The sequence below is a fragment of the Argiope bruennichi genome, chromosome 4 (genome assembly GCF_947563725.1).
Source record: "Argiope bruennichi chromosome 4, qqArgBrue1.1, whole genome shotgun sequence".
NCBI lineage: Eukaryota > Metazoa > Arthropoda > Arachnida > Araneae > Araneidae > Argiope > Argiope bruennichi.
Window position 1 is genome coordinate 8,359,243 of NC_079154.1, and position 24,146 is coordinate 8,383,388.

General features: G+C 26.6%; 1 protein-coding gene and 1 long non-coding RNA gene across 3 annotated transcripts; one reads left to right on the forward strand and one right to left on the reverse strand.

The window, feature by feature from the left end:
* The first annotated feature begins 52 nt into the window (after positions 1–52).
* On the forward strand, positions 53–13,074 carry LOC129967138 (ras-related protein Rab-5B-like). Of its 2 annotated transcripts, none has more exons than XM_056081825.1 (6): positions 53–229; positions 4,200–4,370; positions 5,151–5,302; positions 9,396–9,522; positions 9,611–9,700; positions 11,891–13,074. In XM_056081825.1, the coding sequence occupies exons 2-6, from the start codon at positions 4,208–4,210 to the stop codon at positions 12,007–12,009; spliced, it is 651 nt and encodes a 216-aa protein (XP_055937800.1). In that variant the 5' UTR covers positions 53–229; positions 4,200–4,207; the 3' UTR covers positions 12,010–13,074. The 2 variants fall into 2 exon arrangements, with proteins under 2 accessions (XP_055937800.1, XP_055937801.1); XM_056081826.1 differs by lacking the exon at positions 53–229 and adding an exon at positions 248–322.
* An 8,724-nt stretch (positions 13,075–21,798) lies between these two features.
* Positions 21,799–23,949, reverse strand: LOC129966036 (uncharacterized). Its single transcript, XR_008784248.1, has 3 exons — positions 23,789–23,949; positions 23,258–23,340; positions 21,799–21,963 (listed from the first exon to the last, which is right to left on the reverse strand). It is a non-coding gene; the product is annotated as an uncharacterized LOC129966036 (long non-coding RNA).
* Between the last annotated feature and the right edge of the window lie 197 nt (positions 23,950–24,146).

Sequence of the window (24,146 nt, forward strand, 5' to 3'; positions counted from 1 at the left end):
TTTAGAAATTGCAAGTCATGTAATGTGGTAATATTGAGCTGAGGGTGGTTTATGTCTGAACTCTCAGCTTATGATTTTTCTTCAAATGACGTAGAATATTTATGTGAATAATTTCTTTAAAGAGAACGTGAATTTACTTTTTTATGCACTTTGGAACTGTGTTTGTAAATTTTGGTGTATTTATTAATTCTCTGATATTATAAAACTTCTTGCTAGTCCTGCTGTAAAGGTTAGTAAGTTTTCCTCACCTCCTCTCGAAATTAGGGTTGAGCTTTCAAGTTTATAGTGACTTGTTTTCTTTTTGATTCCAAAACTCTGAAAAGTATTGCAACTTTAACTAATTCTTTGTACTTTCTTCGATAATTGTTAATAAAAGTAGATATTGATGAAAAGTTCTCTTATCATTTTTCAATGCAATACTAATATTAAGCCTAATTTTTAAAATATGTATAAACTAATTGTTTATATGTGCATCTATTGTGAATATTTTAATTCTTAATTGTATAAAAGATATCCGATTTCATTTTCATGATCAAAAATTTCTTACGAGTGCATAGTAAATTAATTCAATTATGTGGCGTATTAGCGAGTCCAAAATGAGGCGGAAATACTTATTGCATGATGTGTCAAGGATATAAAAATATTTCTTTCGTTTTAAATAAAAGACAATTTCAAAATTTAATTTTTTTCATGTTAAGGGAAAACGTCTTATTTTAAATGGACATGCGTACTTTATTTTTCTAATCAGTGAGCATTAGTTAGTTGCATTGTAATGGTCATTCTTTGTCAAGTTTGCTGCACAAAGGAATTGAGATAGCAATTGGACTTTATGTAATATGTTTTTCGAAATTTGTTGATGTAATAGCATTTTTTAAAAGTTTGAAACTTTTTACTGGCCGCTTTTGGATGTTTAAGCTTTGGTTTATGTATGAAATTTGTGTTTGAATTGTGGTTAATTAATTACTCGTCCGATTCGCTACGTAGTGCTTATTGAAAACAAATCTTCAGTGTTCCCGTGATTTTTTCTCCCCTACGCCTTTCTTCAAGATAAAAAAAGTTTAAAATTTTTATTTGATAGTTCCTAACACTATTTATTTGGTTGTTTTCGTGCATTAATTTAAAAAAATATTTTGAGTAAGAAATTTAAAACTTAACGAAAAGTTTGTTATAAATTAAAACCAATTAAAATAAAAATTCGTCACTTTTTAAATCGCTCTCAGATTGTAAGTTTTAGTATTAAATAAATTATAGATCATTGTTGATAATAGTTATAAAATACACACAACTTTAAATAACTGTATGAAAATTGGGCAGTAAGTTGCGATTTTGTAAATAGTGTGCAATTTCATTAGCAGATTTGAACTTAATTTTTTAAAATTATTATATCCCGTAATATATTTTATGTGACTGATAGTAGATTGTGCATGAAAGATGTTTTTTGAATCTTTATTTTTTTTTTCTTTCATGCAAGGTTGATAATTTTAAAAGCTTAATTTAAGCTTATTAATTTGATGCCAATCAAAAATTTAAGTACTAATTATTCTTGTTTTGTTAATCTTTGATGTATTTCAGTTAAAATGCAGATATATTTGGCGAAATAGGTTTTTATTTATGCCATATCATTTGCAATTTTCAATGAATTAGAAAATGTATATAAATAACGAAAACATAGATTTTTGGTTACTTTTTAATATTTCAGTTTTATCTGTGATGTAAATTGCAACTATAAAATAAGAATTTTTAGAATCATTTTTAAAATGATTTTCCTTTTGTCTTTTGTAAAATAAGTTTATTTTCATGGGTTTTTTTTATAGATTTAAATATTCTAAAATTATCATTGTCATAAGCAATTTGACAATTTCATACACTGTGTATATCTTATAAAATATTCATCTGATGTATTTCAGTAGATAGATTTTTTCATTCATAAACTAAAGGTAACTATAATGTGGGGAGGAAGACCTTTAAACATTCTGAATAAAATTTTTGGTCATTCCATTATAACTTTTGAAGTAAATATTGAATTGATTAAAGATTTTCTTTTTAAATATTATACTGTTTGTAATAATATAAATTCGGAAAAAGGCAAAAGCAGTTACTATATCAAACCTTATTGTAATGATTTATGTAGAATAGTTAGCAGTCCAAGATACTTAAGAAAAAATGTTTAGTATGATTCCTCCCACCCACGACCCCCTTCTTTGTTTGTAATTCTCTAAAAATTATTGCTCTTAGAAATTTTTTATGAAGTAAATTGATACATATGCAACAAGAAATAGGTTTATGAAAGTTCTCCTAAAAATACAAAATACTTTTTGCTTATTTTTTAATGAATTTCATTCTAAAATGTTAGATTTTACAGTTTAAGAAAAAGAAAATTCCTACTTCCACTCTTTATAAGCCCTTTTTTTTTTCTCCCCTAAATCTTTATTACATTGTATATTATTGTAAAAATATGTTAAGGATAAATCATTTTTGTCTTTACACTTGTCACTTAGCTTGAGTCAGTTGCACAACATAATTAAAGTATCTGTATATTATTTAGGTTACCTTTTTTTTTGTTATTTGGATTAAATTCTGGTTATAAAATGTTTAAAGTTTTTTATAATTCAATCTTAACTTTATGCACATAATATTTCTAACATATTGCAACTTGATTGTAATGTTAATTTGTAGATTTTGCTTTATTATTTGATAGAATGTTTTAGTATTTTAAAGCTGTATTCTTAGTAGCCTAGTTTTGCCATGTCATATTATCAGGGCTTTTTTTTATCATTATTACATAAATGTTTTTATACATGTTTACAATCAAACAGTGAAATGTAGCTACTTGAAAGCAGATATTTATAAATGATGACTTGAATAACATGGAATATATCACAGTATTGCTAAATTAATATGAAAGGAATATATCAATGAAAATTTTAATGGATTTGTTTTACATTTCTTAATGGACATCACTATTTTAGCTTATCATTACTTATTATAATTCTTGTTGGCTGAATCAGCATTTTGATTTCTATGATTATTAGCAGTTGTGAACTAAATTTGAGGAATTGCAACTAAATTCTACAATTTTTAGTTAAATTCTGTGATTCTTTCCTTATACTTCCAGATTCACCCTCCTCCCCCTTTAAATAAGGTTTTATCTATGCAGAAATTTTTATTTATGGTATTAATAAAAATTCCATCCTTTATTTTGTTATCTATTGCTACTTATTTTAATATTCATAGGTTTTTTTAAGAAGGAAATTGTTACTTCTAATCTCTTTAATTGAGGTAATGTAGGTTTTTCATTTTGAGAATGCTCATACTTTTCTTTTCTAAATCTTATAAATTTAATTTTGATTCCTTTAAATTCCAAAATATTAAATTTGATGGAAAATGATTTGTGTTGAATAATTAAGAGAATTCTAAGAATCTTTCATACCTTTGCTTTCTGTGCAGCAAGTAAAAAGAATAACAAATGATCTTCTGGATATTTTATGGGTCATAGTCAGTGAGCCATGATGTTATGTTCCGCTTATTGAACTCTTGTTTCTAAAGATAGCCCCAACTACGTATTTCCCATAACTGTATTTCATTTATGCTGATTAAGTTTGATCCAGCTTTTGTTTGGAAAGTGCTCTGTAATTTGAATTCCATGACATTATTAAAAAAATACATTTTATCTATAAACTGAGTAAGTAACTATACTAATGATATATGAAGCTTATGTTAAAGACAAGTGGTTAAATTATTTATCATTACATGATTAATAAAAGTCATTTTCATGAAATTAATAGTTTTAAAGCATTATTGTTATATATATTTCATTCTGATAATTTATAAATAAATTGGTTAAATGTAACAACTTCAATCATTGCAGCTTACTATGCTGTAGTCTAATTTATTGCTTTTAAATCATAATTGATCATAGTTGTTATTAAATTTTTAGATATTTTTAAATTTTTGAAGAGTTTTACATTGTGATTAAATGACCATTTAATTTTAAAATTTAAATTATTCAGCGTTTTATGAAGAATCTGTTTTAGTTATACAGAATATGCATATGTTTCTCAAAATTTATTACTTAGCTTTAAAATGAAAGAAGGGGACTAAGGAGAACTAAAGTTTAAAAGAAAATGATGCATTTTGAAAGTAATTTTATACTTTGTACTGTTATTGTAAAAATATTAAAAGGTAATTTTCCCATATAGACCCTGTGATGGCAAGTCGGGGTGGAGCTCAAAGGCCTAATAATTCATCACAAGGCAAAATCTGTCAGTTCAAGCTTGTCTTGCTGGGAGAATCGGCTGTAGGCAAATCTAGCTTAGTGTTGCGATTTGTAAAAGGACAGTTTCATGAGTATCAAGAAAGTACAATTGGTGGTGAGTATTTCACATTTTATATTAAAATGCATTATGGAGTGAGAGAAAATTTACATTGCTTTTAAGAAGGAATTTTAATTTCATCTGTTGTATGGAAATAATTTTTGGCATCTAACAAAATAGATGCAATATGTTTATTAATTTTCCAGATTAATTTATATAAATGATTTAGAAAAATTCAGATCACCAGTTACATTGTGCATAAGATTTTTTTTAACAAAAAGAATGTTGGTTAAAAAAAATTTGTTAATCTATATTTTAGACATCGTGTCTCAATTTTATTTATATATTTAATTATTTTGCTAAATTATGTAAAAGTTGTGCAGTGAGATTTCTTTGTTTATATTGATGTTTAATATTTGCTTTTGTGTGTGTGTTGATCTGTCGGTTGCTGCGAGATTTTTCATCTAATCTGTATAATGCAATGATCTTATATTTATGATAAGATAACCATTAAACAGTCCTGATCTATATTTCAGATTAAATTTAAAGAAAGTGTATATTCATTATATTTTTAGGAAAAGAGGAATATTAAATTTGATTTTTAATAAGATGAAATCATTTTGATCCTGTTCTATTTTTGTTTCATGAATGCATTTGATTCAGAATTTCTGATCAAGTCAGATTATTTTTTGTCCAAGATATCACTCAGTGTTGATAATGTTCCATTAAGTTATAATCTTTTAAGATCCTTTTTTAAATGATTTTCAAAATGGCTGGAAGTTTGTTTCACTACAAAAAAAATTAATACATCTATTTCACTTAATTTTTTTTAATCAGCTGCATTCCTGACACAAACCGTATGCTTGGATGATACTACTGTGAAATTTGAAATATGGGACACCGCAGGTCAAGAAAGATATCACAGTTTGGCTCCGATGTATTACAGAGGAGCACAGGCTGCAATCGTTGTATATGATATTACTAACCAGGTATGTTAACAAATATTTGGATTTTGATAATACAGTATTTACAGTTAGAAATGTAATTTTTTTACTAGTTATTTTCTAAATTTAGTATTAGTTAAAACAATATAGTCTGTGATCATTTTAACAGTTAGCAAAAGAGTTGAGAATTTAGTATGTTGTCATACTTTTTTTAATATTTAGGTAAAATCCTAGTTTAGTGTGCCTCTTGTTTCCTAAAGATGCCAACAGTAAAAAGTCACCAATCGAGATGACTGACCATATAAACATACTGTGAAACAATTAGTTACCCATAATTTATTTTAAATTTATTAATCATGATTGTTTTGAAAAACACTGCTTTTTTTAACCTTTATGGGTCACGATTGCTGAATCTTTTTTGAATTCTAAAATAACAAACTTTTGCAAACCGGTTGTGTTGCAGACAATAAAATTCAAAAACGCTATTCCTTCGGCATTTGAAGAAGAAATTGAGCAAACTTTAATTTTAAAAAAAATCTTACAGCTTTTCTAATAGCAGGAGCAGGAACCTAGTAGCCATACTAGCTCATTAAAAGTAAGGATTCTGAGAATAACAAGAACAGCACAAGGGAAAATGAAAGTATCCTAATAGCTTCAATACTATAGAAGAAATTTGAAGCATTCAATTCTTGCTTGGTTCAATTAATTCTTCATTTGAGCAGGGATCTATATCAAATGAAGAGATGGCAGAACTTTTCGATGATGCAAATGTTGTTCAGTCGGCGTCATGTTCATTTTAAAATATAAATATTGAATTCACAAATATATCTTTTATAATATTTGTAAACATATTTCTGATTATCCTAATCATCAGACTTCGAATTATTGAACACATAACTTATCGAATAATCATTGGAAATATACAAAAAGAACAACAAATCACAAAGAATTCTATTGGAATGTTAAGATGAAAAACTGTATAAAAAAAGACAACATTCTAGCAGATATAAAAGTTTCTGTGTTGACAAAATCCGTATACAGACTATTTTAATTAGAATAAAATAATTTGGTAAGAGTTGCAAAAAATTAAATATCTGCTCATTGTTCATTTTAAAAATAACATTGAGTGTTTTATTAGCAGTAGTAATAATTTCAATTATAAAACAAATTAAATTCTTAATGGGTGTTTGTGTCAATTATTTTTAATTTTCGTTTCTTACAAAATAGCTGTATTAGAAGTATAACTCAACAAGGAAAAAAATATATATAATAATCAGTATTAAGGTTACTAGGATAATTATTCTGCTTACTTTTTATCATGTTGGCGACAAACTCGGGGGCACACGAAATAAGGATTTTGCCTATATTTTTAGTTTCAGCTTATGTATCTTCTATTTTAAATTCCTTGCAAATATTAGACAAATGTATATATATTTCTATTTTATATAAATAATTAAATTGCTGCTAAGGTTGTATATTAAATTTTAAATGTATAAGACATTATATTTATGAATGCTAATAATATAAATTACTTATAAATGTGATCGCTATACATTCACAAAGTATGCTAATAACTTTTTCAGAACAAATATTTTTAGTAATAAATGTAATATCTTGTATATTATTCAAACACAAGTTAAATTAAATTATAATCCATTGTTACATTCATCTCTGTTCAATTATAATTATGTTGGTGAAACTAAAATTTTTATAGAATGAAGTAGAATTTTTTATATATTAACCTGAATACTTGCTTGCCATTGCTAGACAACTTCTTAATTGTTGTTTAAAGATATAGGTTGAATTGAAAGGTGACGAAGTAATCTTCTTGGCAATTTCGTAATATCATGAACCATAAAACCTGAATATTTAGAAGTTGTAAGCGATTTTAGTATTAAAGAAAGATCTTTAAATTCAATGTTAGGAAATTCAACATTACATTCATATTAAAGTGCATTTATTCTCTGAACTATTTAGAAAATTGTTTGCTTTGTGCCAAGATTGCCATTTTGGCCTGTTCCTGTCCATTTTCAGTTGGCTTAAATTTAATGTTAAATTTAATTTTACATTTTATATGAATTTTAAAAAGAATCGTATTTCAAATAGTCTGCTCTTACCTGTATATAAATATAGTGATTCTTTTTTAAAACCAGATTTGTTTCTTTTTCTTGAACACTGATTAGCAGAAACTCTATTTGCAACTATGGTGTGTTTGCAAACCACTAAAAAATACTGAGCAAATCACTTTATTCCTTTACAGTAGTGTCCAAAACTGCAGAAACTTTTGTAAAAAGTGGGTTTTTGAGAGATTTAATGGCTTATAACAGCAATATATTTTTAGTAATATCATAAAGCTGTGCATCATTTTAAAGATAAGTGGACCTAGAATATAATTCATTAAATTATGTTTCCTTGACATTTTTGAAATAGTAACGAAATATCCAAATGAAAACATATTTCAATTGATAAGATATCTTTTCTTCATTTGAATGTTGCCAGTGAGCATGATTGTTTAGAGGGTCTGTAATGTATCTTTTTTTTTTTTTTTTGTAGGACTCAAGATTTTATGCTCTTTTTTTTTGCAGCTGAGAAGTCATTTTTTCTTTATTATGATTGCTATCAAAAAAAATTTTTTTTATGTATGTGTTTTTTCATTTTGTGATTTGTCAACATAAAAGTAAAAGGAGTATCAGTTAACTGGTCACCCAAAGATATAAAGTTATAGTATATCCTGTATGTTAATAATAATGAAATTTCCTAGAAAATTGATGAAAATTAAAGGAAGTATTTCTAATTTTTTGAAAAGAGTGAATAAAAGTTTGTCATTATAAAGTCTTAGTTGGTGAAGGCAGTAAAAAAACGTACCCCCCACCAAATGGTTGAATAATTAAAAAAAAAAAAAAAAATGTCGCAGAAGAAAATCAAATGGGAGTGTACAAAGTAATTTGAAGTTAAGTGTGGGGACCATCTGACATAGATAGCAGAAATCTGGTCTTGATATAAGAATTTTATTTAAATGGCAGTTTTTAAATTTGAAACAATATTTGAAAAGATTAAACTTGACAACCTATGTTAACTGGTCAGTGAAACAATTAAACGGTGGAGTCTTTTCTTTTAACTACCTTAAGATGATACATTGTATGGTATTTCTGTGAATAAAATTGCTGTTTTAAGCCACCAGATCTTAAAAATGCTCTTTTTCTGAAAGGTATTTACAATTTTGTCTTCTACTGTACTAAGATTCAACATTTCCAAGAAGGTTGACTTAAAAAAGTCTTATTACTTTCATAGATAAATATTATCTTTCTTTTTAGAGGTTCTTGCTATTAATATTGATTAATTGAATGAAATAAAATTAGATCTATTATGAGGAGACATGGGGAGAGGGAAGAATTCAGTATAAAAATTTGGTAGGTAGCAAAAATCACATTTTAATGTCTAAATTATTTTTTTTTTTAATATGCATACAAAAATAAATATCATATACTATTGCTTTCATTGATAATATGTATGAAAATTAGGGTTCCTTTATAAATGTTTAAAGTATCCAATGTGAACTTTTCTATGTATTGGATATTATGTCGATTTGAAATTCTTCTTCCTGTAAGTCTGTATATGAAACTTTTCATTCCAAACACTGGTTTTAATTTCAACTGCTTGCAGACAGTTAAGTATTGTATATTTTAATTAAGTTGCAAAAAAACATAATTTTTACATTGTCAGTGTGGGCAAATTCACTTTATTGGTGTTATTTCATTTAGCATTGATTAAAACTAAATTTGTTTATTATAAAATATCAGAGTTTGACTTTAGTTTTAGGTTTATTGTATATTTTTTACTTTGCATATTGATCTTGTAGTCATGATTTAAACAAAATTTACTATTGTAATATGAGATGAAATTTAAAATTTTCATATATTTAGTTCTTAACATTTTGTATATAAAGTATATTGGCTTTTATTTTTGCCTCTTTGACATGTAATTTAGAGTTAATATACCTAGATTTTATCCTTATGTAAAGCCCTGTTTAAAGTAGTATAAAAATGGCTTTAATGATATATTTGATAAAATTTGCAAGAAGTTTTGTATTTTGCTGAACTTCAGCAGATTATAAATGCATTTTAAATTTCTTTTCCAGGATACATTTAGCAGGGCTAAAACTTGGGTCAAAGAACTTCAACGTCAAGCAAGTCCAAATATTGTAATTGCATTAGCTGGAAATAAAGCAGATTTAGCAGCTAAAAGAGCTGTTGAGCATGAGGCAAGTCTCGCCATCCTTTTTAACTGACATGTTTGTCTTAGGAGTTATTTTTTAAAATCAATATTTATTGTCCGATTTTGTACTTCAGGAAGCCCAAGCTTATGCTGATGAAAATGGACTCCTGTTTATGGAAACATCTGCTAAGACAGCTATGAATGTTAATGACATTTTCCTTGCTATTGGTAAACAATTTTCCTTGTTTAATTTTTTTTGCCATAAAATGCATAGAAGAAATCTGCCATTTCCATCAAGTTTATTACACATATTTTCGGAGAATTGACAATTATTGAACAAAGCACATTATTTTATTTGGTTATGGAAATTAACTAAAGTATCATGTAATCTCTACATGGTCATATATAAAGAACTGTAAATATTGCCTCTGATAACAGCACACATTTTGTATATGTACTATTATTAAATTTCTTTTTTAATACAAATATTTCTAGCTGAGAGACTTGTAATTTTATAAAAATTGAGCTGCTTTCAGATTCTCCGCTGTATGTAAGGAAGAGAAGTACAGAAAAATAATCTTATGCTGAAAATAACAAATGATACAAAGAATTGTACTGTGGATCCCAGCTTTAACAATCATAATTGAATTCTAAACCCTGCTAAGTAAAACAATTATCCCCCCCCCTGTAGAAATCCATGTAAAATAAGAAGTGCATTCCATTCTGAAAAAAATATTCAAATTTATAATACAATGATTTATTATAAATGCTTGTAATTAATTGTATTTTTTAATAAAAAAATGTCTAAAAGTGTTTTTTGCTTGAGATTTGGTGAAGATATACAACATTATCATTAAATGAATATATAATGTGTGTAGCTACTGCCATATCAGACCAGTGCTGTTCAACTTAAATTGAAGTAATTTCTCATGCTTGCACCATCTCCCTTATTACATTAGAAGATTACTTGTTATATTGCATCTATTGTTTCTCTTCCTGACCAAATCTCCTAGTTTTTACTGTGATAAGAAATGCAGCTTCATAAGCTCTTCAGTAATTCTAGCTATGTACTTCTATCAACTAATTAATGTTATCCCCTTATTCCTGTAATCTTGGTTAGAAACAAAATCTTTTATTAAAGCTTCACAAGCATTTACTCAAACCTTGTGGAGTTGCATTCAGCGATATTTTTTGTCCAAAATTTCCATGTAAATATGAGAGTTCTCTTGAAACAAATATTCAGTGCAAATTGATGCAAGCCAATCCAACATGTAATATCATAGTGTCTCCTTACCACTTTTGCAAAATATCGTTCATTATACACATTCTTTTTTTTTTTAATTATTATTATTATTAGCTTGTTTTGTTTTAAACTAAGTTTGATTATCATATTATTATTGAAGTTTTAAATTGTCTGAAAGTGAAAGGAAATCTTAGTTATATTACTTTCATCTTAAATTAAAATTATTTTTAAAACTGATATGTATATTGTTTTAATAATAATATTTGTAACTAAAAATGGAATTATTCTTAATTTATGAATTTAAAAGTGTAATAATGATAATTGGATTCTTTCCTTTTACTATAAGGTAATATAACATGTTATTTTAATGTGTGTGCCATGATATATTTTTTAAGATCTTTATATATGCTTTTTTTTTTGTTTGCATACTCTGAAATTTGATAATTTTAAGACTAATTATTTTTACGTACATGCAATTAAAATTATAATCTGCTCTTGGCATTATTTTTAGATAATATTCTTATAATTAGTTTAGCTTGTATAATATTACTATCCTCTGAAGAGCTTTGCATATAAGAATGATAATATAAATTTTAAATGGTAAAAATGTTTCATGTTAAAATAAGGCTGTTTTGTATTTGTTTTATATACCTGTTTTACTTCTTTAATTTAGAAGTATATTATTGTTAAAGCATTTCAAATATAGATGCTATCATAAAATTTATTTTCAATCATTAAGGGATCATAGATAAGAGTTTTAGAAAAAAGGGGAAGGGGCTGTAATTCTGAATGAAACAAGTTCTTACGAAAGGTTTTTGCTTTAAGCAAACAGGGAGGGGGGGGGGCATTATAAAATGCTATTCATTCCCCATTTTATAAATAAAAACTTTGAATGTTCACAAATAATAAACTAATAATGTTAAATTTTTCATACTTTCTGAATTATTATCAACCTGTTTAATTTGGCAGATAAACATTTGCTTAAGAGCTTAGAAATAAAATATTAATTTGCTTAAATATTAAAATTGAAATGTTTGTTAAAATTAAATTTGTGAACTGTTGCTAAATTCAATTTTGAATTTATAGTTTTTTAGATATGGATAACTTTTATAGACTGTTTGTTAATGTAAAAGTGTCTTGGAATGATTGAATATATCCCCAAATTTTTTTTCCAGCTAAAAAATTACCCAAAAGTGACCAAACTGCTGGTAATGGTGGTGCAAGCGATGGTAGGAGAGGTGTTGACCTGAGTGAGAATCAACAGCAATCTGGCGGTGGTTGCTGCAAATCGTAGGCTGGTCTGAATTTATGCAGCAAACCGAATACCATTCTCCTCATTTTGAAAAATTCAAAAGTAATGTACATTTGGACAATTTGTATATATATATAACACTTATCTGAAGTTTTTTGGCCATTGACAAAATGTTCTAAAGAAATACTGAGACTGATTCTTTCATAGCATCTTGTGTGTTGCCATGTTCTTATTCTAGAAAATAGCAAAAGAACAATATACAGAACATGCCCACACACTCTTATGTATGTGAATATATGAAAGCCTGTAATCTCAGTTTGTTGGCATGAATGATTCTTTGTTTTATTTTTTGAAATCGTCATTTAATAACCACATACACTTGTTCTATTATCGTGTTGTGGAAATTTTTATGGATATTTACGTTCTTATAGGCATACTTTATTTGAGTAGTTATATTTTTCTAATTTTTTTCTATATCTGTTTAAGTCAAATTTTAGGTTTTGTTTCCAACACTGTATTAAGAGCATTTTCCTAAAAGAAAAGAAAAAAATGGCAGCATCTCAATCAAAGAAATTATATCAATCATTTTGTTTGTAATTTTGTCTGATTTGTGAAAGGGCAGAATTTTTTAATCTCTACAATTATGAAAGCTTTTAGATTACTTGATGTTCATGTTAATATTTATTATGCAATATATTTGTTCAAGCTTAAAAGAAATGAATGAAAAATATCGGTTATTAGTTTTGTATTCTGTTCCTCAGTGATTGTTTGCTATGTTTACCTAATGAACTGTGTTAAGTTTGATATGTTTGTAAAAAAAAAAAGAAAAAAGTCTGTAATATAATGCTGAAATTACATTTGGCTGGTTCAAATATGAAAGTTATTAAAAATATAAATTTCTGAATGAAACATGTTTTTAGTATAATTCATGCCATGTATGGTCACGTTCATGTATTAATAAATGATGCTAAACTTTTGTTTTTCATACATTCCATAGATAATTCATAAAAAAAAAAGGCTACAAAAAATGTATTTTGCATTTGATGCATATAATGCAGTTCATAATGTAACAACTTGGTAAGACTCATTAAAAAATTCTTAAAGGCATTTCTCTTACTGTTTTTTCTCTAACAGTCCTAATATTAATAAAGTAACACAGTGCATTTTCAATGAAAAGATATTTGTCAACTTTTATCTTTCTAAATATAATTAACTAAAATTTAAAAGTACACAAAATTCCAATACTTTCACTTAATATTTGTTTTCTCATAATTTATTGGTTTTAATTGAAATTATACAGTCAAATTTTAAATTTGAATTTAGATCTTATCTGGAGTGGACCAATTTGAAACTTCAGATGTCCTTTTAATTGCTTTTTAAAACACATTTATATGTGCTAGTTGAGCAATACAAAGCAAATAGCAGTTTGAAATAATTTCTCACAAATTTGTATAGTAAGACATTTTTTATGAACTGATGTCCTTATTGAATTAGTTACTTTGATTTATGAAATAAATGTGTTGGGATTTACTTGTGTATTATGTTATGTATAAAAGAATTAAAATTATAGAATATTTACATTGAAGTAAATTTATTTTTCTTGATGCATTAAAGCTTTTCTAAAACACAGAAACACTTAACAAAAAAAAAGTTTTCTCTCTCTGATAAAATTAGCTGAAGTACTTTTTTCTATCATGAAAATTTTTACTTTGCAGTACAGCTTGATTTAATTTGAATGAATAACTGAAAATAGTTGTATCATATCATCTATTCCTCCCTATATTTCAGTAAGAACTCTCTATGTAACTATTTAAATATATTTTGTTACAGTTCCATTTTCTTGTATGTTAGTCCAAAGATATTTGTTATTTATAAATGTTAATATATTTCTTAAATTTCCAATAATTTTTTACTTTAAAAAATTGAAATCATATAATTTAAACTTTATAGATTATCATCATAGTAATTTCTAGATACTTAATATCCTCAAATATCTTTTTTTTTATATCTTTTAATTTAAAAAAACAATTAACAAAAAGTATAGAAAACTACAATTTCATTGAAATTAAAAATAATTATTTTAACATTTCATCTTGGTTATTTTGTAATCTTTCGATTTGAAACTTCCCTGTTGAAAGTTACGCAGGATGAAATGTTTTTTTAAATGAAATTTGTATAATTCATTTAAATGTTTTCTCTGAAATTAAAAAATTAGTGAAAAATTTGATAATAACTGAGTAAAGAAACATTCATATCAGTGCTAATTCAAGATTACCTTTGAAGTTGAAAAATTAAGAGACATAATGGCATAACAGCTGCTAATGGTTCTCAGAAGTTTTACATCTTAGATTTTGAAAATCTGTATGCAAATTTGGATTGGAAACCTTCAGAGGTGGTATAAATAAACTGCAGCCTCTGATGACTGGAACTTATTTTAAGGACCTGAAGGGGTAGTATATGGCATGCCTATATAATTATTACACCTTCAATCATCTTCCCCTACAATAACGGTTAAAAATCTTAATGCCTTTTATCTGTCTTGCTCGTATAATTATACTATTGCCTCTCAGCAACTAAATTGAATAAGTAAACAAAAATTTAATTTTTGATATAAGGTAGGAACTTTTTTTCCTGTTACTTAAAACATATTAATGTGGAGAAATTTTTAATCTATACATAAGGTAGGATCATAATTCCAACCAGTTTAATTGATCAAACTTTGTTAATGTTTATTAATTGGGAAAATGTATGTAAATAACATATAAAGAATCGGTATAATACTTTACAAGGTAAATTTTAGAAATTAGTACTTCTAAAGTTAGCTCATAATTATTTTGGTTGTTTCTCTATCTCGATAAATGAAGTAGATTGTATTTATTTTTAAACAATTTATTGTGAAGCTCAGATGTATCAAATTATGATTAGATTAATGCAAACAATATTATTAAAGTTATAAAATTGCACTGTTAAATCACACTAACTTACTAGGAGGTAAATATGATAAATAATCCTTGTTAAGAAGATTTTGTTTCCTGCTTAATAGTAGAAAATCTGCTCCATGATCTAGCTTGTGTGTAAACCTAGTCTGGACCCAGGAATTTCCTCATTCACCACTCTAGGGTGGCTTGGTGCTGCAAGTGAACTGAGACAAATAGTAACGGCATGCTAAGTTTTCAGAAATATTTTTAAAGATATTTTATAACAGTACTTTTTTTTTTTTTTTGTTACAGCATTTATATATATGTGGATTTCAACGATATTGCATTTCTTTTAAAGGTGTCCCCTACTACTAAAGACCCACATATAAGCATTTTATGCTTAGTACTATGGTGAAAACATGTGTATATTGGATACTTTTTTCAATCGATTGTAGCTAAAATTTGATACAAAACTTCTATTTTAGTGACATCATTGCATATTAAATTTTATTTCTCCAAGTTAATGTTTTTTTCTTCTCACATTTGCATGCATGGTTGTGTAAAGATGGCAACTGATTAACTGTTAACAGATTTGGATTAAAATTCAAAGATTTAGATTATGGTTCTATTCTTAACCCTGTACTAATACTCTATTTCTATATGAGAAAGTAAAAAATGATGAAAAGGGATGTGCTATCAATCACCAAGCTTCTCTCAGCAAGCAGGATTATTACAACTTATTACTGATAATAATCTCGGACTTTAAGACTGCTGAAAAGATCTCTTGTGGATCAACTAAATTCTCATTCTTAATTGCTTCGTTTATCTCTGCTTAATACATTATGATGAGACATACAAATAAAACACTCTTAACACTTTGCACTCGGATGGAGCCTCTCGCTCACCATTCAAAATGGTGCATTATTTTGGTGTTTTTTGTTAAAAACACCTACAGAATAGTAAAAAGATGTCTTTATTTTTCGGAACAATAAACCAGCCCTTGTACTAGGTGAATACTTATGCAGTGAATTACTTTTCTGAGTGCAAACAGTTAATATATCATGTGTAATCTAGTGTTAAATGTTTTACTAGCAAAATCATTCAATGATCTATGCAATCAAAGCAACTGAATCGACTCATTCAGTTTTGGAATGGAGAAAGAAGAGGGGAATTTGAGTCTAAATTTATGGCTTCATCTTTCACAGCCTATTTATTCTATAGCTTGAAATATTTTGCAAGAATTTCATAGCTCTATGAAAAAGTTCAATTTGAGAAATATTTTAAATTCTTTTTCAATATTTCGTCAGAAATGTGTCCCCCCCCTCTCTTCTTTTTCTGCAAAAAAATTTCATGATGTAGTTCACTTCATAAATGTAGGCAATTATTTTCAATATTGTAATTCGTTTAGTTGTGGCAAAATAGCATTCACATTAGATTTTAAACAAATCTTTTAATCTAATGTGTATTATATATTCAGAGGTTTGTCAATGGAATGAGAAGACTGCCTGGAATTTTCTTAAATCTTTTTTGTAAATCAAATGTTTAGAGAATGTAACTGTTGCTAAATAAACTACTGAAATGAGAAATTTGTTATGCTGAGCACATTAAAAAATAAGTTTTCTGTATCAAAATTTAAATTATAAATTAATTACAAAAATCCTGTTGTATGTGTACCGATGGGATTTTTTCTCATTAACCAAAATTATCGAAGTTATGTAACATTTTATTAGAGAGACTGTTGACTTATATCATTTTTGGCACAGTTTAGAACGTGGCTGCCTGAAGCTTTAATGACTGTTTTAAAACTTTTAGTGTCATGAAAAATGTTCTTGAAGTCATAGCTATAAGTAACATTTTCAAGTTTGATATTTTGAACTAAAATTCAGAACAATGCAATGTCTTAGCTGATTCAGAATTAACTAAGATATTGCATATGAATGTCAGGATTTTGTATGTCCCTTGATTGTAGAGTTTCAGATGATATATATTGGACGGGAGTATGAATTGTTGATATATGAGGATAACAAATGTAACAAGATGAAAGCCTACAAATATCTGCAAAGAAAAGAATGGAATTACATTCTAAACAAGATTTAACAACTTTTGGAATGCGAGTGACATTGATTTTAATGACTTCAAATCATCCAGGAATCAAATTGATAATTGTTTTTATTGAGATTTTGATAATATCCCATATCTGGATCATAGTAGAAAGGGATTTCTCTTAAATAAAAATATTGAATATAAAAACTTTCAAGAAGAAAAATGTGTTACAAAATATTTGATTGTATATGAATTCAAAAAGTATAGGGGAGTAGAGAACTTTCAAATCTTGGAGGATTTGAATTATAAGCAAAAAATGTTAGTGTTTTCAATATATTTAGTTAAGAAAAGGGTTGTATTATCATTTGTACTTAAAAATAGAAATTTTCAGTTTTCTAAATATAGAAAACTGAAAATGTGGTTTCTATATTAAAGAAGTCTGAACAAATAGTTGATAAGAAGAAAGATTTTCTTGGCATCTCCCCAAAATGTTCTTGCATATTTTCTAATAAAGGCATTATTCCCATAAAAAAATTCTGAACCTTGGGCAGGGAATGTCTTGTACAGCATTGACTTAATATAATTATGAAAGATTAATGTTTAACATGATTTTATCCTTTTTGCTCAATTTATCTTTATATCCTTAATGGGTGTTTTGGGTGCTCCTCCCCCTCCCCCATACAGTTGAAACCAAAATTTGGCAGAGATCTACAAATATAGTCGCAAAATCACATTACAAATTTGAGTTATCACGTATACAAATTTCTGCAAGTACAGATGGTCACACTTGTATTTTGCTCAAAATTTGATAGAGATCTATAAATTTGGTATTAAAAAAACCATACACCATATTTATATATCTAGCTCGGAGAAGTTATAATTTTTTTGAATGATTGTCCTAATCTGGAGATTTGTCTATATCTCGAGTTTGAATTTTTTGACGATTACAATACTTTTTCTATACTTGGAAAATAAAAATGATTAAAATTGAATTTTTTAGATTAGAAGCTCAAATTTTCTTTCACTTAATTATAATAAAACTGCCACTTATTTGAAAGACTTTTTAAAAAGCAACTATTGGTGTTAAAAAAAGGTGTATTTAAATGAATTTTCTGATTCACTGAAGTTTCCACTATAATATCTAGAATATTAAATAAATTTATAAAAATAGAATAAACTTATTTTTTTGGCAAAAAATTTTGATGTTGGTAATCTTTCTTGGTAACATGTTCACATCAGTGACATTAGTACTTTTCATTCTTGGTTGATACATTATTTGGTAATCGTTAATTTCTTGCTTCACCCATTTAGCTTGTTGCATGTTAGTAAAACTGGAATTTTGTAATCAATTTTACTTTCATTTCCAAATGTATTAAATTTTTGATTTCCTGTGCATCGTAGTTGTTTAAGTGGTGATAATGCCTCCTTTAATTATTTCCATTAGTTATCAGATTTAATATAAATAAATTTTTACTCCCAATATTGTGGTACCACTTGTTCATAAAGAATTTTGGAAAAAATTGATATTGAGGTTCTATTTTATATAAAATCAGAAAATTTTTTTAAAGTAACAAAATTGTTTTGAAATAAACTTGAAGGAAATTAAAATATCGGATATTTTTCAAGGATATTATCTGTCATGTCACACGAGTCTTATAAATGATTGTTAACTGCATACAATTAAACCCATTATTGAATAATGGACCACCTTTCTTAAAAGTAAATTTAATACAGCTTTATCATTGCAAGTATAAGTCATAAGCATTTTACACACAACTATTTACTACTAGGAAATTTTATCTACATTAGCTGGGTGTCTCACATCTGCTAACATATACTTGCTGAATGTTTAATGAAAAATTAAAACAAAAGTGGGGTTTTTTTCCCCTAATAAATCCATGAGAACTTTCAAAACCAATTTTTTAAGTTTTTATCAATTGTATAGAATTTTCTAAATTTCTAGTTTTACATTTTAAAATATTGTTTCAAAATATTTTGGAATAATAAAGCCAATAAATTACAATCAAATCATATTAATTATGGAGATAAAAGACCTGCTATTGTATAGTTCAAGTAATATGAAATGATTAGCATTTTATAATAAGTGTAAATACAACTGTAAATATGTAAAATGTCTGTAAAAATAGTCCCTCTCATGCATATTGGATTTGGGAGGAGGACACAACTTTTGGGAAAAAAAAATTAAGTGTATATTCTCAATTAAGTGCAACCAAATATATTCCACAAAGAGCAATCCAACTGCTAAATGTTCCTGATGATTTCGATATTATTAGGTGAACTAAACAGACTGTTGCATTAGAATGAAGCAAGGAAGATGGACTCGACTATTAATAGGAATAAAACAAAATTTAAGATTGTTACAAATATGGGTGTGTTTCCCCATAGTAACAATAATTATATGCAGTAGGCCACAACAAATCCTGTCAATACTGCTACGTTCAGTAGTGGCGGGGTGGTCGGCTATACATAAGAAGTAACAATAATTTCAAGAGTATCTGGGCATAATAGTCTTGTATTATAATCCCATAAAAATCTGAAATAAATATTCTGTTCATGGCTAATAAATGTTTCTAGATACTAGCTTAGATGAAAATTAGCATTAAAACAAATAAGTCTATATAAGACTTGTTGCTCTCAATGGGAGTAAATATTGAATACTTAACAAAGACATTACTTTGCAGGTTAAATAGCATTACAAGATGCAGATAGATTTAAGAGCTTAATAAATAATGTTTTATTATTACAATAAAACCACGAGATATTTTTCAACATCCAGGTGCAAATCTTTTGAAATTTATTAAACAGTTATTGCAACAATAAAAAGAAAAAGTCATAAAATTTACAAAACACACCTATAATTATAGTCTTTGCAAGTTAACCTTTAATTATTTGTATTTTAGGCACTCAACAGTCATGCTGCTGAAAGAAAAATCTTGGAAAGCATAAAACGACACGCATAGGATTATATAAATTTTATAAAATATGGCAAACCTAATATTAAAATAATACAAATATCTTGTATCAGATGATTGGGCCATATATTTAGATATGATGTAGATTAACTAAATATATATATCCTTAAAAAAATAGAGGGAAAACAACAAAAAGGAACACAATCTACCAGATGACTAGAGTGTTGCAATGAACTATTGTACTGAAAAAAAAACTTGGAAATGACAGCTTTATCTAGCAGCTGTAGTACTTAAAAAAACTTATAAGTAAACTAACATATTAAAATAGGCACCCTAGACATTATCAAATATTTTTCAAACCATTCATTGGAAGTTGTCTCAATTCTTTATCTAAATCATACATCTTTCTTCAAATTTTGAAATCCTGCATGATTATATACAAGATTTCTTATAGGTAGATCTTAAACATTGTTTTCGTATTCAATAGTTCACTTTATATTTTGTATGTAATACCACTGTAAAAAACCTGCTTTCAGCCCACTACTTTTTAATGAAGTCATTTTGAAAAATTCAAGCTTTCTTCTACATCAAATTTAATATTTCTTTCATATTTTAATTTGTATTAAAGCAGTGACAGCATATTTTATTTAATGAAAATTATTTAAATTCAGTTTTTTTTTTTTCTGTAAATTCATACAAATAAGTGTAAAAAAAGCCATGTTTAATGAAGATTAGTTAAAACATTTTTTCTAAAAAGGATAAAATAACCAAAGATCAGTTTCAAATCTTTAAACAGTTAAATTTTCACCTGTTTAAGTTTATTCTTACTTAGTAAAAATTTCTTAAAATGTAGAAAATTTTATTTAAAAAGATTAATTTCAATTTATTAAAAATAGCTACCGAGTATAAAATCAAGGAAGGATAGTTTAAAAAGCACTTCTATGCTTGTTTATATGAAGCTCCAGGTCGCATATTGAAACATTTCACATGTATATAATGAATTAATCTACAATGTCGTAACTACCAGCAATGACAAAAATTAATATGCATCATTCTAAGAATGTTTGACCCAGAATAACTCAATTTTAATCAGACTTGAAAATATCTTTTTGTACCACTTTTTCCACAATCCTAGCAATCAATCCATAAAATTACAAAAAGTTTGAAAATACTTATTGTCAAACAATTCATTATATCTTCAGTAATGTTTTAACAATAGAAATTACTACTTTAAGGTATGAATCTAGCTAGGCCATCTTAAAAAGAAAAATTACTTTCAAAATATATTGTCTTGCTTTTCCCCACTAATTTTAACAAAGTTAAAAATTATATTGTGCATTAATAAAACAGATCTTCAAAAAATTAAATTACTAGTAAACTTGTAAGCCAATATAATAAATTGCTGTCATTTATCAAAATGCTAATCGAAAGTTAGGTGAAAATCATGCTTATTGAATGCAATAATAAGCATACAACTTAACAGAAATTTCTCAAAATTTTTTTTAAATAACACTAAATCAAATTTTCATCTATTTTAACATTTCAGAAAGTGCTTTCATTACTACTATAGAGAACATTTTTAAAGAATAGATAGCTAAATATATATTTGAAAGTATCTTGAAGCAATGAAATATTCCTCCCTATCAGAAAATATCAGGGTACATGCATTCTTCCAATTTTTTTTAAACCTTGATTAATAAATTGAGGTTTTACCAAGGATAATTAAAAACAAAATTTTAATCTATTTTCAAACCTGAATGTAAAATATTATAAAATTTACTATGTGTATTTGTTTTAAAATACAAGAATGATTCAAAAAGCATTAAACTAAAGTGAAATAATCTATTACAGACATTTACATTCAAAGCTAAATATTCCTATTTCTAAAACAGCTGCATGAATTTTTACTAAAAAAAAAAAAAGACAAACAACAAAACTGTTGGTGAAGAGGTTTTAATGAGTTTGAAATGTTGATCTCAAACAAGCAAATATAAACAAAAAAGTTCATTATATAAAAAAAATTTTCCCACAGGAATCATCAGCGCTTCTTCCGACATTATGAAGTCTTCATTTTACAGAGCTGAAACACCATATGGAACATACTGCAAGAGGAAACGTATATATATATCTTTCACCCAACTACTATAACTAACATTACTTTCATTAAAAACAGACAATCATATAATTGGTATTTTTCATGAAGCATATTAAATTATTATCAGTAATTTAACTGAAACCTGATCATTAAAAAAAATCAGTTTTCATTTTTAACTTCAAGATAAAATTGTCGCAAACTTAAATTTTTAAAAAATTATTTCTACATTCAGGCATTAAAAAAAAATCAACATCTCATCGATATATAATTTCTAAGCTAATATTTGTTCAATATCAGTCTAACACCATCATTATTTGTCTAAAAATCACTTATTTAGAAATTTGTTAATCTAATTATAAAATACTGACCTAGATTCATAAAACAAGCTTACATACAAGTTAAATATTTAAAAAATGACAAAAACCTTACTGTTTTCATAATTGAATCTTTTCTAACTATCACATTTGAATTTTTTTCTATTATGCATATACACAGGTTCTATAAATTTCATTGACCCTCAAGTTACTAATTAGGATAAAATGTGCTAAATTTGTTCTCACAATAAAGACAGTATTCTGGCTTTGCAGTATGGAATTAATCAACATGCAGGGAGAAAAATAAACGATACTTTTTAATTTTGTTTAATTTATCATGTTAATAAATACAACTTTCATTTCCAGTGGTGTTTAGCATGAACAACATCATTACTTTTCATTCCTTTAACAATGTAAAACGCACACTTTTTACAATTAGAATTAGATTACTCTGGAATTATTTTAAACTACATCAATCAATTTCAGACGTGTTCTTTTACTTTTTATTAAATTCTAATCTTGCACATCAATTGATTCCGACAATATACAATATAAAAACTTGAGCAAAAATTTTAGCCAATATTTGAATAGTACTCTAGATTTAATTTGTTAATATTTAATTAACTTGGTACCCTTTTCTCATGTTTCATTGTCTAATATATAATTTTAATTTAAGCCATTGTGGTGAATAGCATATAAGCCAGTTAACAACTACGCCTCACCATAAACAAGGCAAGTTCTATACAAAGCCAGCTCGTTTATTTCGCTCAGATTAGTTATGATGCAATGAAATCTTACTAAAACACGAACAAATATTAATTTTGTTATACGATTTGCTCGCAACAGAAAGTTATACTACTATATACGTAATTCATCTTTAACCAGATTCAAATATTCTTAATGTCAGCCAATTAAATTTTAAAGAAGTTCAAGGCAAGAAATTCATTCTTAACTATTTAACAAATAAAAATTTTGACCAATACTTACCAACTTGTAGATGCAATCTACTTTGATCTTTCACGCATCTTCCTGCGTTTCCTCTTCAACCTTCGCATCCTCTTCTTTCTCCACTATAAAAGGGTATAAGAACGTTATTTTCTTAATTCAATAAGAAATAAACTTCGATTTCAATTGCATGATCAGTTGAACTGCAAATGCAATTATATTATTTCATTAAAAACAATTTATTGTTTCTCATATTAATCTCAAAAGAAAACGATTCATATGCTTATCAAATTAACTTTTAAAATTCACTTGGAGAAATCAAGGGAACAGCATATATAATGCCACGTGGTTACGTATGGTGCAATACATTTTACAGAAATTTTCAAACTTCTTTAAAACATTATTAGCTCGATTACGATACATTATCCTGTACAACGTAATAAAATATTTCCTCTAAATTTAACAATTTTAACTCAAATTCGTCCAGAATTAAACGCTACAAAAACTACGTCTAACATTTATTCTTCAAACATTTCTTACGAATAGCATTACATTAAAAATAAGCAAACTTACCTTTGCTCTCATTTTTAGGAAATAATTTAAATGTTAAAACTCTAAGAAAGAGCAATCAATTTTCTCGATTGAAAAGGATATCGTATGATGATTCCTCAACAACTATCGACGACGCCGGATAGGTGAAGAATGAATTCAGAGCACCAAAGGAGGGAAGATAAGACGAGCAACAGTTAAGAAAAATAACTGTAGAATAGATGCACACTAGAGCTTTCGGAAAATGAATTCGAAACGGTTTATTTGAAATCGAAAAATTCTATTTAAAATTAATATTTTCATATTGCTAAATATCCGATACGATATCCAAAAAAAAAAAATTTTTTTTTGTTATTTTTACAGTCAAATTGTAGCAGAAGAA

Bases quoted from the DNA above. Each gene is read 5' to 3' on its own strand.
- LOC129967138 (XM_056081825.1), top strand. From the start codon at position 4,208: ATGGCAAGTCGGGGTGGAGCTCAAAGGCCTAATAATTCATCACAAGGC. The intron at 4,371-5,150 runs GTGAGTATTTCA...TTTTTTAATCAG, and splicing joins TCAAGAAAGTACAATTGGTG to CTGCATTCCTGACACAAACC. The intron at 5,303-9,395 runs GTATGTTAACAA...TTTCTTTTCCAG, and splicing joins TATATGATATTACTAACCAG to GATACATTTAGCAGGGCTAA.